The following is a 14,968-nucleotide window of genomic DNA, read 5'->3' as shown; positions in this document are numbered from 1 at the left end:
TATCTTCAACTTCTAACCAAGTTGAAAGGGTCAAAATCTGTGTATTTATTCATCAGTTATAAGGTATACTTTCCTTTCACTATTTAACACCTCTGAAATAGATGCATCTTTTTTTTAACCTTTTAAAAAATTATTTATTGACTTGGGGGGGGGGGGAATACCAATTTGTTGTTCCACTTATTTATGCATTCATTGGTTGATTCCCGTATGTGCATGGCATCTTAATAAGCAATAGCTTGTAAGAGTTTTATTGGCAGCATTAAAGTGGCACTTAAAATAAATGTGCCTCTTACAACGGATGGCATAGCCAATGAATTATGGTAGCAAGTTTATTTTGAATGAGGGATACCTCATTCTGGGACTAAATCAGAAACAATGAGAACTATCCTCAGAGTTCTCAAAATGGATATAACCTTCTTGCTTTCTGCATCAGCAAAGAACAAACTTCCCACAAAACAATTTCACATGTGTTGTTATAAAAAACAGGAAATGCAAATTCAATATGTAAATAAAGAACTTGATTTTTCAACCCACCTGAAAAGACAAAGGTTACAAATGTCTAAAATTAGCAATTATCTTATACCTTCTATCTTATAGCTGGTAATGAGGTTACTATTTAGCTTGAATTTTTTGAAATAAGTCAATGTTTTATAAATCAGGGTCTTAAAATGAAAATAAATTTAATGAAAATTAAAGGCAGATGACTTAATACATATTCAGGTTCTCTTTTTACTCTTGGTCATTTGTGTTGTTGTTTTAGTTATTTGCATCAGAAGAAAAATCCTAAAATCACCAACTGCTAGTAGATTTTCATATAGTATTGATAACATCTATAATAATAAAAATGTAATATGCAAATTGACAGAATGGCCAAACAGCGGAACAACTGTCCGGATGACCTTCTGGACAAAGCCGGGGTAGGGCTGCGAAGGCCTACTCTTGCATGAATTTTGTGCATTGGGCCTCTAGTATAATTATAATGAGACTAGAGGCCCGTTGCACGAAGATTCGTGCAATAGGCCTTCTTTCCCCTGGCTGCCAGCACCAGTTTTTCTCTGGCGCCCGGGACCCAGACCTTCACTCTGGCCACCGCCTTCCATCTTCACTCTGGACACAGTCTTCGCTGCGGCTGGAGCCTTCAGTCTTTGCTCCTCGCTCCGGCCAGAGTCTTCAGTCTCCGGCCAGAGCTGCTCCTGTAGCTCCTTCCGTCCCCCACCCTCCCCCTCATAGCTTGATTGCTGCTTCGCCTGCAGACCTCGCCGACGGGCTCCTGAGTCCTGGGGGGCCTCCTTGCCTGTGGCCTGGCTTTCTGGCGACTCCTGGGGTCGCACACGGGGGCCTGGATGGCGGCTCCCGGTGTCCCGCCCTGCCTGCAGTATGCAAATTAGTCACCATCTTTGTTGGAGGTTAATTTGCATATCACGCTGGTCAGCCAATGGCGATGGTAGCGAAGGTAAGGTTAATTACCATGTTTGTCTATTATTAGATAGGATGACTTTTGCACACACCCTATTCTTTAAAATAATGAAATGGCTTTAAAATAAACAAACTCTAGGATCTTCTCACTGCTGTGGCTGAGCTGACCCACTAAACCACAAATAATGCATTCATACCTTGCTTTTCAATTGAGGGCCTCAGAATTTTGGGGACTAAGGAGAATATTTGGTGCCTCTTTTACTTTTTTTATTTTAAACTGTTACATAAACTATTATTACCACCCTGCCCCCACAGCCATGATTTATGGCAATACCATCCTTGCTAACGATGAAGGAGAGGAAGGCAGTGAACAGGTGCTGGAAAACTGAGAAGATCAATTTTTTAAGGACCAGGGCATATCAAACCCCCTCACCCACGCCCTCTTGAGTAGGCGGGTAGACAAAGATGAAAACAGAAGAACAGATGACCATGTTTGGTTGGAAGGAAGAGCTGAAAGGCAAACCTCTTATCAAAGGGACTGGGCAAGACAAAGAAAGAGTCATCTGCTAGAGGCTCTGGCTGAGGTTCCTGCAGGGCTTATTTCGGGGCGAACTGCGAGGGCAAGCCTGTGATGTCACAGGTGGGGCGGTGGTCTCTACAAGCTGACACTCAGCTTTCTCTCCTGAGCGAACCAATGCAAAACACAAGCAGGCCAACTATTTATTTGAAATGTGATAATATGTATTCTTAAAGAATGATTTTAAATTATTTTAAACATAATTAACAAAAGAACAGCAATGATTGAGAATATGGTCTCTCTTTGAACTTCCCTCATTAAGTTCCCTAGAGAAACAGTGAAATGGAAAGATGGATGCCTGGGATTCAAGAGGTTCTGTGTAACTGTATGACCTTGGCCTTGTCACTTAACCTCTGAGTCTCAGTTCCCCAACTGTTTAACGGAGGTTGGAGTAACCGAAAATTCCAAGGCTCCTTGGGACCCCAGATTCTGAAAACCCAGAGGTGACAGGGTTCAAAGCTACAATAGTGCCATCTAGTGGCAAAATAAGTACCCTGGTTATACAAGGAGATTAGAATTAGAATCAGCAGGTTTGAGGAGCTAGAAGGGAATCTGTTCAATTAGAGGCCTTAGAAGTCAATTCAAAAAAGAAAACGAGGCCTAGAAAGGAAGTAATTTGCCCAAAGCCACACAATGGTTCCTGGTTCCTGGTGTGAGCTACGTGTGATGAAGAGAGTGACTGCAATGCTTATGAACCCTCGATAATTAAAGTGGGAATTAAAGCGTGCCACTCAGGGGACTAGGAAATACTAAGCATCACTACACAATGGGTGGATTAGTTTTATAATTAAAAGGTTAATTTTTACAAAGGCACTTAGAGCACATCTGCAATAGGTACCATCTGCTTTTATATTACAATTTCCTTTCTTACATTATGAGCCTACTACTCAAAATTCCTTCCTCCTTCAAGGTTTCTGCAGAATGAATAATCAGTTACTTCACACACTTTTTGCTAATTTTCCTTACAGAACTGACTGACTGAATTTTTTTGATGTCACATATAATAAAGTTTAACATGCTTTAATGGAGTCCTAAAGCCAAGCTTCACACTCTTTCTCTCCTTTCTACATCCCTGACACATTCCCATGACCCCAAATGCAGATCAGTTGTTGAATGTGGTTTCATTAAACAGGAAATGACCCAAGCCGAATCCAAGAGTGATAATCAATGTTCTTTGGTAGTAGCTTTTCCTAAAGCGATGCAGCGTGCTCATAGTTTTTTTAAAAAATGTCTACCACCAACTCTTTTGTAACCAGATTTCTCATTTACTAAGTCCCAAGTTTTTTTCCCTAAAAAACACATCTTAACCTACCAGCTTTTCTCTCTCTCTAAAGGAGTATTTTCCTCTATTGCAGTGCCTTCCTTTAAACCAAAGGATCAATGAAATTTTATGCACACATTTTTCTTTTACTAGACAGGCCATTAATTGTTTAATGCTCTCCTCTTATTCCTGTCCTAGATTTGGTTATTCTGGTTCTTACATTTGCCCACTCCCTCCAGAGAATGCACAATGTGAGCTATTACAGGTGCTGGTCTGTCATTTAGGCTACAGAGAAAGAGGCAACAATGATTTTCTACCACCATTATTGCCACACTACTAGGCAGGATGGGGAAATCCCACCATGTAACATCTATGACTGAGAACTTACTATGAGCCAGGAACTGAGGGGGATACTTTACATAGCTGAGCTCTAATTTCCCCAGCAGCAAATTGAGAGAGGGATTACAATCTCCACTTTACAAATGAGGACACTGAAGCCCAGAAAATGAAGTGATTCACCTACGTCATATTCCTTGGGATTATGAGGATTCAGAATCAGGCCTATGGCAGCAAAGCTCCTGCCCTCTTTCTACCTCCCAGTCACAGCTACGGCCCAGATGTTATCCCAGGGCTTGTATTTCTTGGCAGTTATGCAAGTTAGACCTTAACAGTTTCATTTTTTATTGCTTACCAATATGAGAAATGAAGAACACAAAGGAAAGAATCTCTTTTTTCTCTACATATTATTCACATATGTTCACTCTGTCTTTTACATTGGAATGTAAGCTCCCATCTCCTTGAGTCTTCCCACCACAACTAATACACGTTCTCAACAGAAACCATGGAACTCCAGTTCAAATAACATTTTCTTCTTTCAAACACCAAAATGAAAGATAAAGTTAATCCCTACAAATCAAGAGAGAGTATAAGCTCCCTGGGTAATTAAAACCAGGGAGTATTATAGCAGTCTGATCTTACGTAAGAATGGGCTGGGAAGGGCTGCCTCAGTTTCTCTAAAATTCCCTGGTCTTGCAGAGACATACTCCCTGTCATGTGCTGGGTCGTCCCAAAACATTGACAATCTTCCTAAAGTTCCCATGAATCCCTTCCTTGGTTTCCTTCTGTCTCTCAGACCAAAACCCTGGAGCATTCTGTTCGAGTCCTATTTCACTGGTGCTCTTTCTTCTCCCTTCCTCCAGCTGCTGGGGATGTCCAGAGTTCAGTGTTTTGCCTGGTGTTCTCTTCCAACAGTTTTCTGTAAAGAATCCATTCACTTGCATGGCTTCACCTTACTCTGCAGAGAAGCCCTGGTCTGTAAGCTCTGTTCTGGCCTCACTATGGACTTCAGGTTTCTATGTCCAGTGAAGTATCTATCAGACAGCTTTAGTTAGATACAGCAACACCTCTTCATAGTCAGCATACAAAATCACAGCACCATCCCACGCAAATATGTATTTTCCCTTCCTCTTGAAATCTCTATCTATCAACAGGGACATTTTCCTTTTTAATAAGAAATTGAGAAAACTGACATCCTCTTGGACTCTCAGTCCTACCAGTTCAAAGATTAAAGCCCAGAAAACTTCCCTTTGTAATGAGGCTTCAACCTGTGCTACCTTTTCATCCTCACTGCTAAAGCACTGGTCACTCATCCATGACACTCATTCTTTATTTAAACTTCCTGAAGTACTGCTCGTCATATCACTCACTCTTTAATTCAAAACCACAACAGACTTCCACATCCAGAGGGGTAGATAACCCCGAAGAAAGGCATTTAAGGCTCCCCACCAACGAGTTCTGTCCCTATCATTTCCCAGCGGAAACGCTCTGCTCTCTGCTGATAGGTTGACGCGGCCTAATTCATTCCCACGTCCATGCCTGGTACACAGCAGGATCTCGATAACGCGGAGTCAGGCAACCACATAATATACTGTTCAAACTGCAATATTTTGCAAGTGAAATGGGACATTAAAAATAATTAAAATTATATGACTTAAAAAAGACTTTATTTATTGGCCAACAAGTTATTGATCAACAAACTGGTTTTACTATATCAGGGATCTATAAGATCATTACATTTGAAAACTGTTTTCAAAACTAAAATTATTTTTGAAAAATAAAAATACTTTACATTAAAATTAAAAAATTTTAAATGCTGATTACCTGAACATTTAAAACTAACAAAAGGAACATTAATGAAGCTATACATTTGTGACATCTGCACATTTCTTCAATATATTACAGAATTAATGTTTCTTTTTCTTAGGTATTCGTGTATCCTAATCAGTTCCTTGGTCATTCTAATACCATGTCACTGACATGTTTCTGATGAATTTATAAGTGAACGACAGACAGTACTCTCCAAAGCACTAATGCTGTAAATGGTACACACATCTAACAAATGGCCATAGATGCAGAGATGATGCATTTAAATGGTATTTCTATACCACTTTGATTTCAGAAAGTCGTTATGATGCACAAGAACCATTCAAATATCACTCTCATTTTGCCTAAATTTTGTTATTAAACCTAATTGCATGGGCATGTGTGAGAAAAGAGGGTGGAATTCAGTTTTCCTTTTATTCCAGGACTTGCAGGAGAGAACAGCACATAGGAGCTGTCCTTCTTCAGAGACAGTTCAAACTTGGACCCCAGCTAGGACAAGTCTGCGGTGTCTGCCTCTGCAGTAGTCTGTACAACTGCAGATCAAATGCCTGCACATTCTGGCATGCTCACAGCCTGCCGCAATTGGATCCATATGACACACTGCAAAATACCCTCACATAACATCTGTTTGTACTGCTTTAAACAATTGTCATTTTTTGTCTCACTAAGTAATTAATTCAAAATTATATAATGAGACGGTTAAGTCCTGTCAAGTCCTGCCTTGCAAATTCCCTCACATCCATCCCTTCTTTCCTGTTGCCCCTTCCACACTGACACTGCCGTGCTAGACTGCTGCTACAGTTTCCTAGCCCTGCCTACATCGTGCTGCCAAAGCAATATTCCCAAATTACCTCCATGCGCACCACATTCCTTCCTCAAAAACGAAGCCAAACACAAACCAACCCCTCGATTGCCCCTATCTGCCAAATAAAAAGTCACATTTAAGACCTTTTGTAATCTGGCTCTGGGCTAGCTTTCCCACTGGAACGGCTCTATTCCCTTTGACTCTAAAAAGCCTATTCACTCACCCCTCGGCTCCTCCAGGACACACACACACACACACACACACACACACACACACACACACACACCTACCTTCTTTTTCTGTTTCTAGGCTTTGCTCAGACTGTTCACCTGCCTGGAATGCTCTCACCCCTGCCCCTCCCCTGGCCTCTTTAAGTACTATTTGTCCTTCAAAGCCAAGTTCAACATCCTCTCCAATGTCTACCAGGGGCAGAAATATTCTCTTTGGCTTCTATATAACTAGTGCTTTATAAATAATTCACTTGGTATTTCTTTGATGCCTTGTGTAATTGGCAGTTTTATCTGTGTTCATTTCACTAGACTGTACCAGAGGGTACAAACAGAACTATCTGGTGATCTGCTGCTATTGCTTCATCCTTTGGCTCAATGGTGTGTGCACAGCAAAAACAATCAGTATATATTTGACTGAATAATTGGTTAAAAATATTATTTATTTACTCATTCAACAAATATTTACTGACTATCCAATATGTGATAGACGTTGTTATAGCACACAAAAATACAATTAAAACTTACAGATAAAAATTTCTGCCTTCGTGGGACTTATTTCAGGTGGAGGATACACATAATTTTTTTTAATGTAAGCTATACGTAATACTAGAAGGTTCTAAGTGCCATGAAGAAAAATAAAGCAGGGAAGGAAATTAAGGAGTATAAGGGGGAGGTGAAGGCCTCTCTGAGAAAGTGTCATTTGAGCAAAGACTTGAATGAGACTACGGAGCAAGGTATACAGATACCTAGAAGAAGAACATTCCAGGCAAAGGAAGAGCAAGTGCTGTAACTGTGAGGCAGGGATGTGCCTAAAATATTCAAGGGAGACAAAGAGGCTTTTCCCTGCCACCTGATTTGGAAGATATTTGCTACTCAGAGTGAGGAAAGTAAACATCAGCCTAACCTGTCATAAAAAATGTACTTCCGATGTTTTTTCAATGTAAAAGACATGCTCTGAGTCTGCCATGTTCTAAAATGGCCATTTCTGCATACTCACGTTCACAGGAACATTATTCACAATAGTCAAGAGGTTGAAGGAACCCGAGTAAGTGTCCTCTGACAGATGAAGGGACAAACAAATGTGGTACATACATACAATGGAATTCAGCCTTAAAAAGGAAGGAGATTCTGACACATGCTACAACATGGATGATTCTTGAGGACATTATACCGGTCACAAAGGGAAATATACTATATGACTCCACTCATACGAGGTACTTAAGAGTAGTCAAATTCAGAGGCAGAAAGTAGAATGGTTGTCAGCAACTAGAGGGACAGGGGGATAGGGAGTTATTGTTTTGCAAGATAAAAACATGAAGATGGATGGTGGTGATGCTCGCACAACAATGTGAACATACTTCACACTACTGAACTTTACACTTAGAAATGGTTACAATGAAAAAATTGTTGGGATGCACTTTTTACCACAATTTTTAAAAAAAGAAGTGCAGGTTCCAGAGGCAGACCATGTGGTTTCAAATACTGGCCAAATGTCCAGTGAGGTACCTGGCTCATAGTAAATGCTTGGTAAACATTTCTTCTTATGATGATCAATGATCCATTCTATGTTACCCTATTTTATTTTTAAGTTTTTCTTTCATTATTGATTTCAGCAGTTACTTGCAGAATCCTATACTGTCTGTAATTTTGATTCATTTCCTTCCTAATGTATCTTTTCAAAATGGAACTTAATTTTAATAGCTGTATTTGCCTTAAGCACGACTAACAAAACTAACAAAATAAACACAACAGAGAGTCCACTTTTGCTCACAAGCAAAAAGTGTATCAGAGATGAAGTTCTTAGCAATCAAAGATAAGCTCACCAGCCAGTAGGACAGAAAGTGGGTACTCATTCAGGAAGAATCTAAATCAAAGAACTGTTAGGCCCTAGCCAGTCTGGTTCAGTGGATAGAGCGTCAGCCTGTGGACCAAAGGGTCTCAGGTTTGATTTGGGTCAAGGGCATGTACCTAGGTTGCAGGCTCCTCCCCGGCCCAGGGCTTGTACAAGAGGCAACCAATCGATGTGTTTCTCTCACATCGATGTTTCTCTCTGTCTTTCCCTGTCTCTTCCACTCTCCCTAAAAATCAGTGGAAAAATATCCTCCGGTGAGGATTAACAAAACAAAACAAAAAGAAAGAAAACCGTTAGTGCCGAGAGCAGATGGGGTTTGGTGAACTGCCTAACCTGCATGGGATTGATCTTCACCGAGCGCTCAAAGCACTGCACGCACTCCTTAAACTCCTTGTTCCGCAGGTGAAGGAGGCCCTTGGAGCGCTGAGCACGGGCACTGCGGTGCCGGGACAGCTCCCAGGCCTTGTCATAGCAGCGGTGGTCACGGAGGACGTCTCCAAGCAAGCAGTACAAACTTGGCGTTTCTTTTTTCTCCAGCTCTTGCCTAAGGATTTCTTCTGCCTAGAAATAACAACAGAAATAACTAAATTGCTTTTAAGTTTATTGTTTAAAGGTAAACATCTTTTAACTCACATGATCCAAAACTTCATTTTCAATGTTTAAGATGACCAGGTTAGTTCATGCATTTAGAACACAGGCTGAATAAGAAAATAACCAAAATAAATATGAAGTTTTAAAATATCCACATAATTCCCTTATTGCAGATAATATAATAGTTATTAATGTATCTAACCATAACTCTGTAAGGTCACATTCTCGCTCTCTATTTATATATAAAAATTTATATATAAATAGGTATAGATATATTCAACCAAATTATTTAACAGACTGTAGCCAGAGCAGGATTTTTGCTGAAATGATCTTCCAGTGTAGTTGAAGGCATTCTCTTGGCAGCATGGCACTGAAACTAGATACGCACTCCCTCCCAGAAATTCTAAAGGCTAGTTCACTTAATAAGTTCTTTCCTGCTTTAACCAGTTCGAGTGGATTCTGAGGTCTGCAATTAAGCAATGCCCATCATAGTAAATGGTTACAGAAGTGCTTGCAGTGTTCTCTCTCATGATCACTGGATCCTCATTGTCTTCAAATCCAACTAGATTAGATAACTAATCACAAATATTCATTTTCTGTAGGACTGCTGAATTATAGTACAGATGACTTCAGATTCACCAGTTCCATGTGCAAGGTAAGGCATCTGATTGGGTTAATCAAGTATGTTCTAGTCATTCATCTTATTTCCTCTATTGCCTTTTAGCTATACTAGGTACATCATTTTATTATTTTTTAATGATTGCTCTAGGGCAGTGATGGCGAACCTATGACACGCGTGTCAGAGGTGACACGCGAAACTCATTTTTTTGGTTGATTTTTCTTTGTTAAATGGCATTTAAATATATAAAATAAATATCAAAAATATGTCTTTGTTTTACTATGGTTGCAAATATCAAAAAATTTCTATATGTGACACAGCACCAGAGTTACGTTAGGGTTTTTCAAAATGCTGACACACCGAGCTCAAAAGGTTCGCCATCACTGCTCTAGGGCTACTCATGTGCATCTCCAACTTACCAATATTCATTTACAGTTATTATTGTATCACCTCACCTTTCTCACATCACAAGTGGCCATTAAGCTAATCAATGCGAAACAGTCTATGTTTGTATTATTATTTGTTACTTTATTATTTTCCATAATAACAACTGGCCAAATGTCCAGTGAGGTACCTGGCTCATAGTAAATGCTTGGTAAACATCTCTCTGTCTTTGAGAACTAGCCTTTACTATAGCAAAAAACAGAATCCATCTTTGCTGCCTGCTTCAGGGAAGAAGGCTGAAATTAGAAAATGTGCCCCAAGTTGTTGATTTAGCAGCATGTGTGAGCAAGCTCACGCGCATGCGCCCGCACAGACACGCACACATTTTTTTAAAGCCTAAAGCTATTGTCAGGTGGACAAATCTGGCTATTAGTACTCCATTAAATTCTTAGCCTGACCATTTTCCTGTCCCCTTGGAACAAACCGCTAGCTGTTAACCCCACCCCGGTCATTTCTGTAGTCCTCAAAGGCTCTTTATAGTTAGTACCGTCTCTGGGCCTAGAGCTCATTTCCCACCTTCATTCTTTGCCAGGAGAGCTTCTTACAGTTGTTGGTTTGCCAATTCCCCATTTTTAATACTGACCAGAGGCAAAGTCAGATGAGCGCCACTCTTACCATATACTAGAATTTTCAGTTCCTTCTGCTAATTCACAGAATCAAGGCACAAATCACAGACAAGAAGGGCATACAGTGAGTAAATCTAGATTTCTTGGCATCTCTTAAAGAATCAAATGATGTGGAAACACTGGTCTTTGGCATTCGAACTGCCTTTCGGACTAAAGGCACCTACATCCTCACAGATCTTATGGTTGGAAGACTGTAGGATGGTTTATGTAACAGTTTTCTAGGGATGTGTTATTAAGTGTTTTGGTTGTAAGAGAACCAACATAGCTTAGGCAAAAAAAAAAGGGGGGGGGGAGAGTGACTTATTGATTCATGCACCTGAAAACTCTTATAGACCTATCATGATAGCTGTATCCAGGGGCTGAGACGATGTCATCATGCCTTTGTAGCTCTCCATGAGCAAACAAGAAGGGCCCAAGTTTAGTAATCCCAATGCAAACATAGAGTCAATTCAAGGCTAACAGAAAGGTTCCACTGAAGACTGGAGGGCCTGAGTCATGTGTCCTCGTCTCTGATAGAACCACATGGAAAGGGTTCTCCTCAGGGAGAGGGGTTCTGTTATCAGACAATCAGGGAAGGGTTGCTGAGCAGGAAAAAAGCAACTGGTGTCCACTATGAGATGGGAATTTAATGTTCTAGGTCTGAAGTTGTAAGAGGTATTTTGTTTGGCTTACGCAGTGTTTTAAAAAAAATTAGAGTAAACATTTCCAAGCTGTTTTGTTTAAAAATCTAGCTTTCTTGGCATCTCTCAAAGAATCAAATGACGTGGAAACACTGGTCAAATTCCCACATTGTTGTATTAATTGGTTGGAGTTGAGCCGCGGCTCCTCTTTTGTATGCTCACTCCCCAGCCTGTTTCATTCATTCTCAGCAATTGGCAAGGACCTCTGGGCACTTGAGTATGTGACCCTCGCTGTGAGCAGAAACTTTCTCAGGTAAAGTAAATCGAGTGTAATTTATTCTAGTCATAACTGTAGGTTCTGCTTAAGTCTTGGCTGACTTAATGTTATACTTAGATTCACTATGTGTAGTCATTGCCACAAACTTGTATTAAGAAGAATAATTAGTTGCATACAATTGCAAAATAGAACAGACTGTTGAAACAGCCCACATGTGAAATATATATGTGTGTGCACAGGGAAGTGGTCTTTGGGGTTTGCAGCTGACAGGATTCTTACAAGCACTTCAGATTCATTGCGGCCAGTTGCCTATGTAAGTATGACTGTATGTTTGGGAATGTATTTTTATCCCATTGAAAAGACATTTAGGTGACAAATTTCTTGTGGCCTATCAGGGTACACATCTATATTTTCCCATAGGGAAGTAGCAACCCATAGCCATAAATACCAAAGCTTTTTCATTCTGTGAAGGTTTCTGGCCTCCCATATTTAATATTGCAAAAGTGACATTACAAACCCTTATGCTTTATTAATGTTCACTGGGCACATCTTTTGTAATTTTTTATTGGATAATAAATTATGTAAATTGAGTGGGTAAGTGGAGGAGGCAGGAGAACATTTGGAGAAAGTGAAGAAGACTGAGGAATGCAATGTAACTAATTGAAGGAAGAAATATATTGCCTGCAAGCATTGCACTTGGGAAAGATAACTCTGTTGGCAGGACAAAGAAGTGGAAGATCTCTAGGAGAAAGAATTGACTTCTAACAGAAAAATGTGGGATAGGAATTTGAGGAAAAAAGAGGCCAGTTCAGACGAAGTCACTGCTCTGGTGTTTCTGGCCTTTAGAAGCTGCCCCACTCTGGCCCTCCAGAACTGTCTTCCAGTGGATAAAATACCTGGAATTGATGTTGTTTGGTAACCAGAAATTGCATACCACCCACTCTCTATTTTCTTTATTCTTACAAGTGTTGAGGTAGGTATCTGGTGGAGGCAGCATCTGAAATCCTCAGTACCTTAGCGTTTCCAAATGTGAAGTTTCTCATGATTACTAATAATCTTCCATTTGTAATTTTTGTTTTCTTTGACAAGGGTTGCAAATATTAGGTCTGTGCTATATATCTTTGGACTCTGGTAAATCTTCATGGTCTAAAATACAGTCCAATTAGAAGTAAAATAAATATTTGTAGAATGGTAGTTTTTTATTCTGCAAATTCTTTAAGGGTATGATTTGATATTCTGAGTCTCAGGTCCTATTTTAAATGTGGGATACCTGTGGAGTATAGTATTTTCTTATAATCCTTTTTATTTCTGTAGTAATTTCTCTTCTTTTATTTCTGATTTTAGTACTTGGAGTATAAAGAACCAATTTTTGGTTTACTCTTCTTTTTCTAGTTTTTTATGGTGGAAAATTTGGTGATAGATTTGAAATCTTTCTCCTTTTTCAATATAGGCATGTATAGCTATAAATTTTCCTCTAAGAATTGCTTTCACTTCATCCCATCAATTACAAATACATATGTATTTGTAATTTATCTCAAAGTGTTTTTAATTTCCCTGTGATTTCTTTTTTGACCTATTGGTTTTTCAGGAGTGTGTTAATTTCTACATATTAGTGACTTCCTCAAATTTCATTCTGTCAGTGATTTCTAATTTCATCTCATTGTGACTGAAGGGCATACTTTGTATAAAAGACTTCCAGTCCTGCTAAAGAGCTCAGACTTAATCCTGGAGACAAAGGGAAGTTACTGAAGACTGTGGGAATGACATGATCAGATTAGTCTTTTAGGAAGATCATTCTGAAGTGTGGGAAAATAGCTTGTAGGAAATCCTTTCAATCATATAAAAAACTATTTTAGAAGAAGAAAAAACAAAAAACCCAAACCAACTGCTAAAAGAATCCCAGCTGTTAAAAATGTTAAAGGTTAAAAACATTTACTTACAACTTAAAGAACAATATTTAAGAGCCCATGGCGACAATGATGTGCAAATGTAGCATAATAAAAGAAAAAACGACATAATCGCAGGTAAACCTTATTTGTTAAAAACAAGAGAGGCCCCAACCCTTCTCCCTCCACCCCCTTCACCCCCATCCCTTACAACCACCTTATGCCAGCCAGTGCAGTCTTTATCATTCATTTAGGGACCAAATTCGCTCAACAAAATAAGTTGCCCACATGCTAAGGAAACTGCTATAGTGTGCCAGATAATTTTTAAAAATTAAATGCTAACAGATGAGAGCCAGGTCTGACCCCAAGGTCAAGCAAAATTAACCTTAGCTATTTTGCCAATGGTCATTAAATAATGAGAATTTCCATAGGTAATTCCTAAATTAGAAAATCTGAGACCCTACAATAGCAGGTGAAAAAATAAGCACCAGAACACTATGATTAGAATTAGGTACTTTTCCAAATTTGCCTTTAAAAAAGAAATTATGTCATTAAGCACTAAATTAAATAATTAAAATTGTATTGTGACAACTACTGGCACATAACCAATTACTAAAAGAATCTCAGCTGTTTTAGAAATAAAACTTTTGCTTCCAACTTGAAGCAAAACTTTTTAGGGTCTTATGGTTAAACTGATCAGCTAATACAGCATATGACAAACAAATAGGTAAGGGAAGTCTTTTATGTGGCAAATAAAATGCTAAAATCAAACTTTAAAATCAGGATTTTGAGAAATATTTGGCTGTAACTCACAAAAGACTTAAAACAAAGTAAATAATTATACATTCCTAAAAATTAAAATATGTGCATTTTCTAGAATAATTATAAACATGGAAATTTATCATTATTATAAGACATTTCTTACAAGGTTAAAAACATGTGCAAATTAAAAAAAAATAATGCTACAATTACTCTGAGGACATAGTCAAATCTATTATCTGAAAAGAATAGATTCATTATATGTTTGCTTCTGCAGTTAGAGAAAGTCTCTCCTTTCCATACTTTCTAAAAATAATTAAACAAATGTAATATTTCAAAATAGGCTTTGGGTATTTGTGATTCACCAACTTGTTTAATTATTTCAAAAAACCACCATATTTTTATATACAGTATTATTTATGTTTACTGACCAATGTAAAAGACTAGCATATTGAAGAATGATGTAATGAGAAGTACATCAGACTAGCAGGGTCAAGATATTCATTCACCCATTCATTCCTTTGTTAAACAAACATCTGAATACTACTTCAGTGCCAGACAATGGACCCTAAAAATATTTTAAGTCCCTGAAAAAACATGATACTATATCTCATCAAATTTAGAATGCCATCAATTATAGGACTAACTCTTAACTAATAAAGAAAAATGCTTTCAATTAAATTATGACATAATGCCTTGAATAAATCACATCAGCCTCTCATTGCTTTGATATTTTTTCAATCTATTCAAATAAATTGGCAATTTTTCCTGCCCTCTTTCAATATATTGCTTGACATTATAAATGGCAGCCTTTCTTTATATACAGAATTGTACAGAATAAG

At 38.6% G+C, this 14,968-nt stretch overlaps 1 protein-coding gene across 7 annotated transcripts in view; it reads right to left on the bottom strand.

Moving 5' to 3' along the window:
- TTC27 (tetratricopeptide repeat domain 27) overlaps positions 1 to 14,968 on the bottom strand; it is a 98,038-nt gene that overhangs the window by 19,648 nt on the left and 63,422 nt on the right. For all 7 annotated transcript variants that reach the window (XR_002830618.1, XM_023758619.1, XM_006094358.3 and 4 more), the window contains one exon: positions 8,638 to 8,865. Coding sequence is in view for 6 of the 7 variants with exons in the window: in XM_023758619.1 (XP_023614387.1) it covers positions 8,638 to 8,865 (228 nt within the window). In the remaining variant the exon portion in view is untranslated. The remainder of the gene's footprint in view (positions 1 to 8,637; positions 8,866 to 14,968) is intronic.

This window comes from Myotis lucifugus, unplaced genomic scaffold, assembly GCF_000147115.1.
Source record: "Myotis lucifugus unplaced genomic scaffold, Myoluc2.0 scaffold_134, whole genome shotgun sequence".
Lineage (NCBI taxonomy): Eukaryota > Metazoa > Chordata > Mammalia > Chiroptera > Vespertilionidae > Myotis > Myotis lucifugus.
Note: the sequence above shows the minus strand (reverse complement) of the source record. Positions and strands in the feature narration are given on the sequence as shown.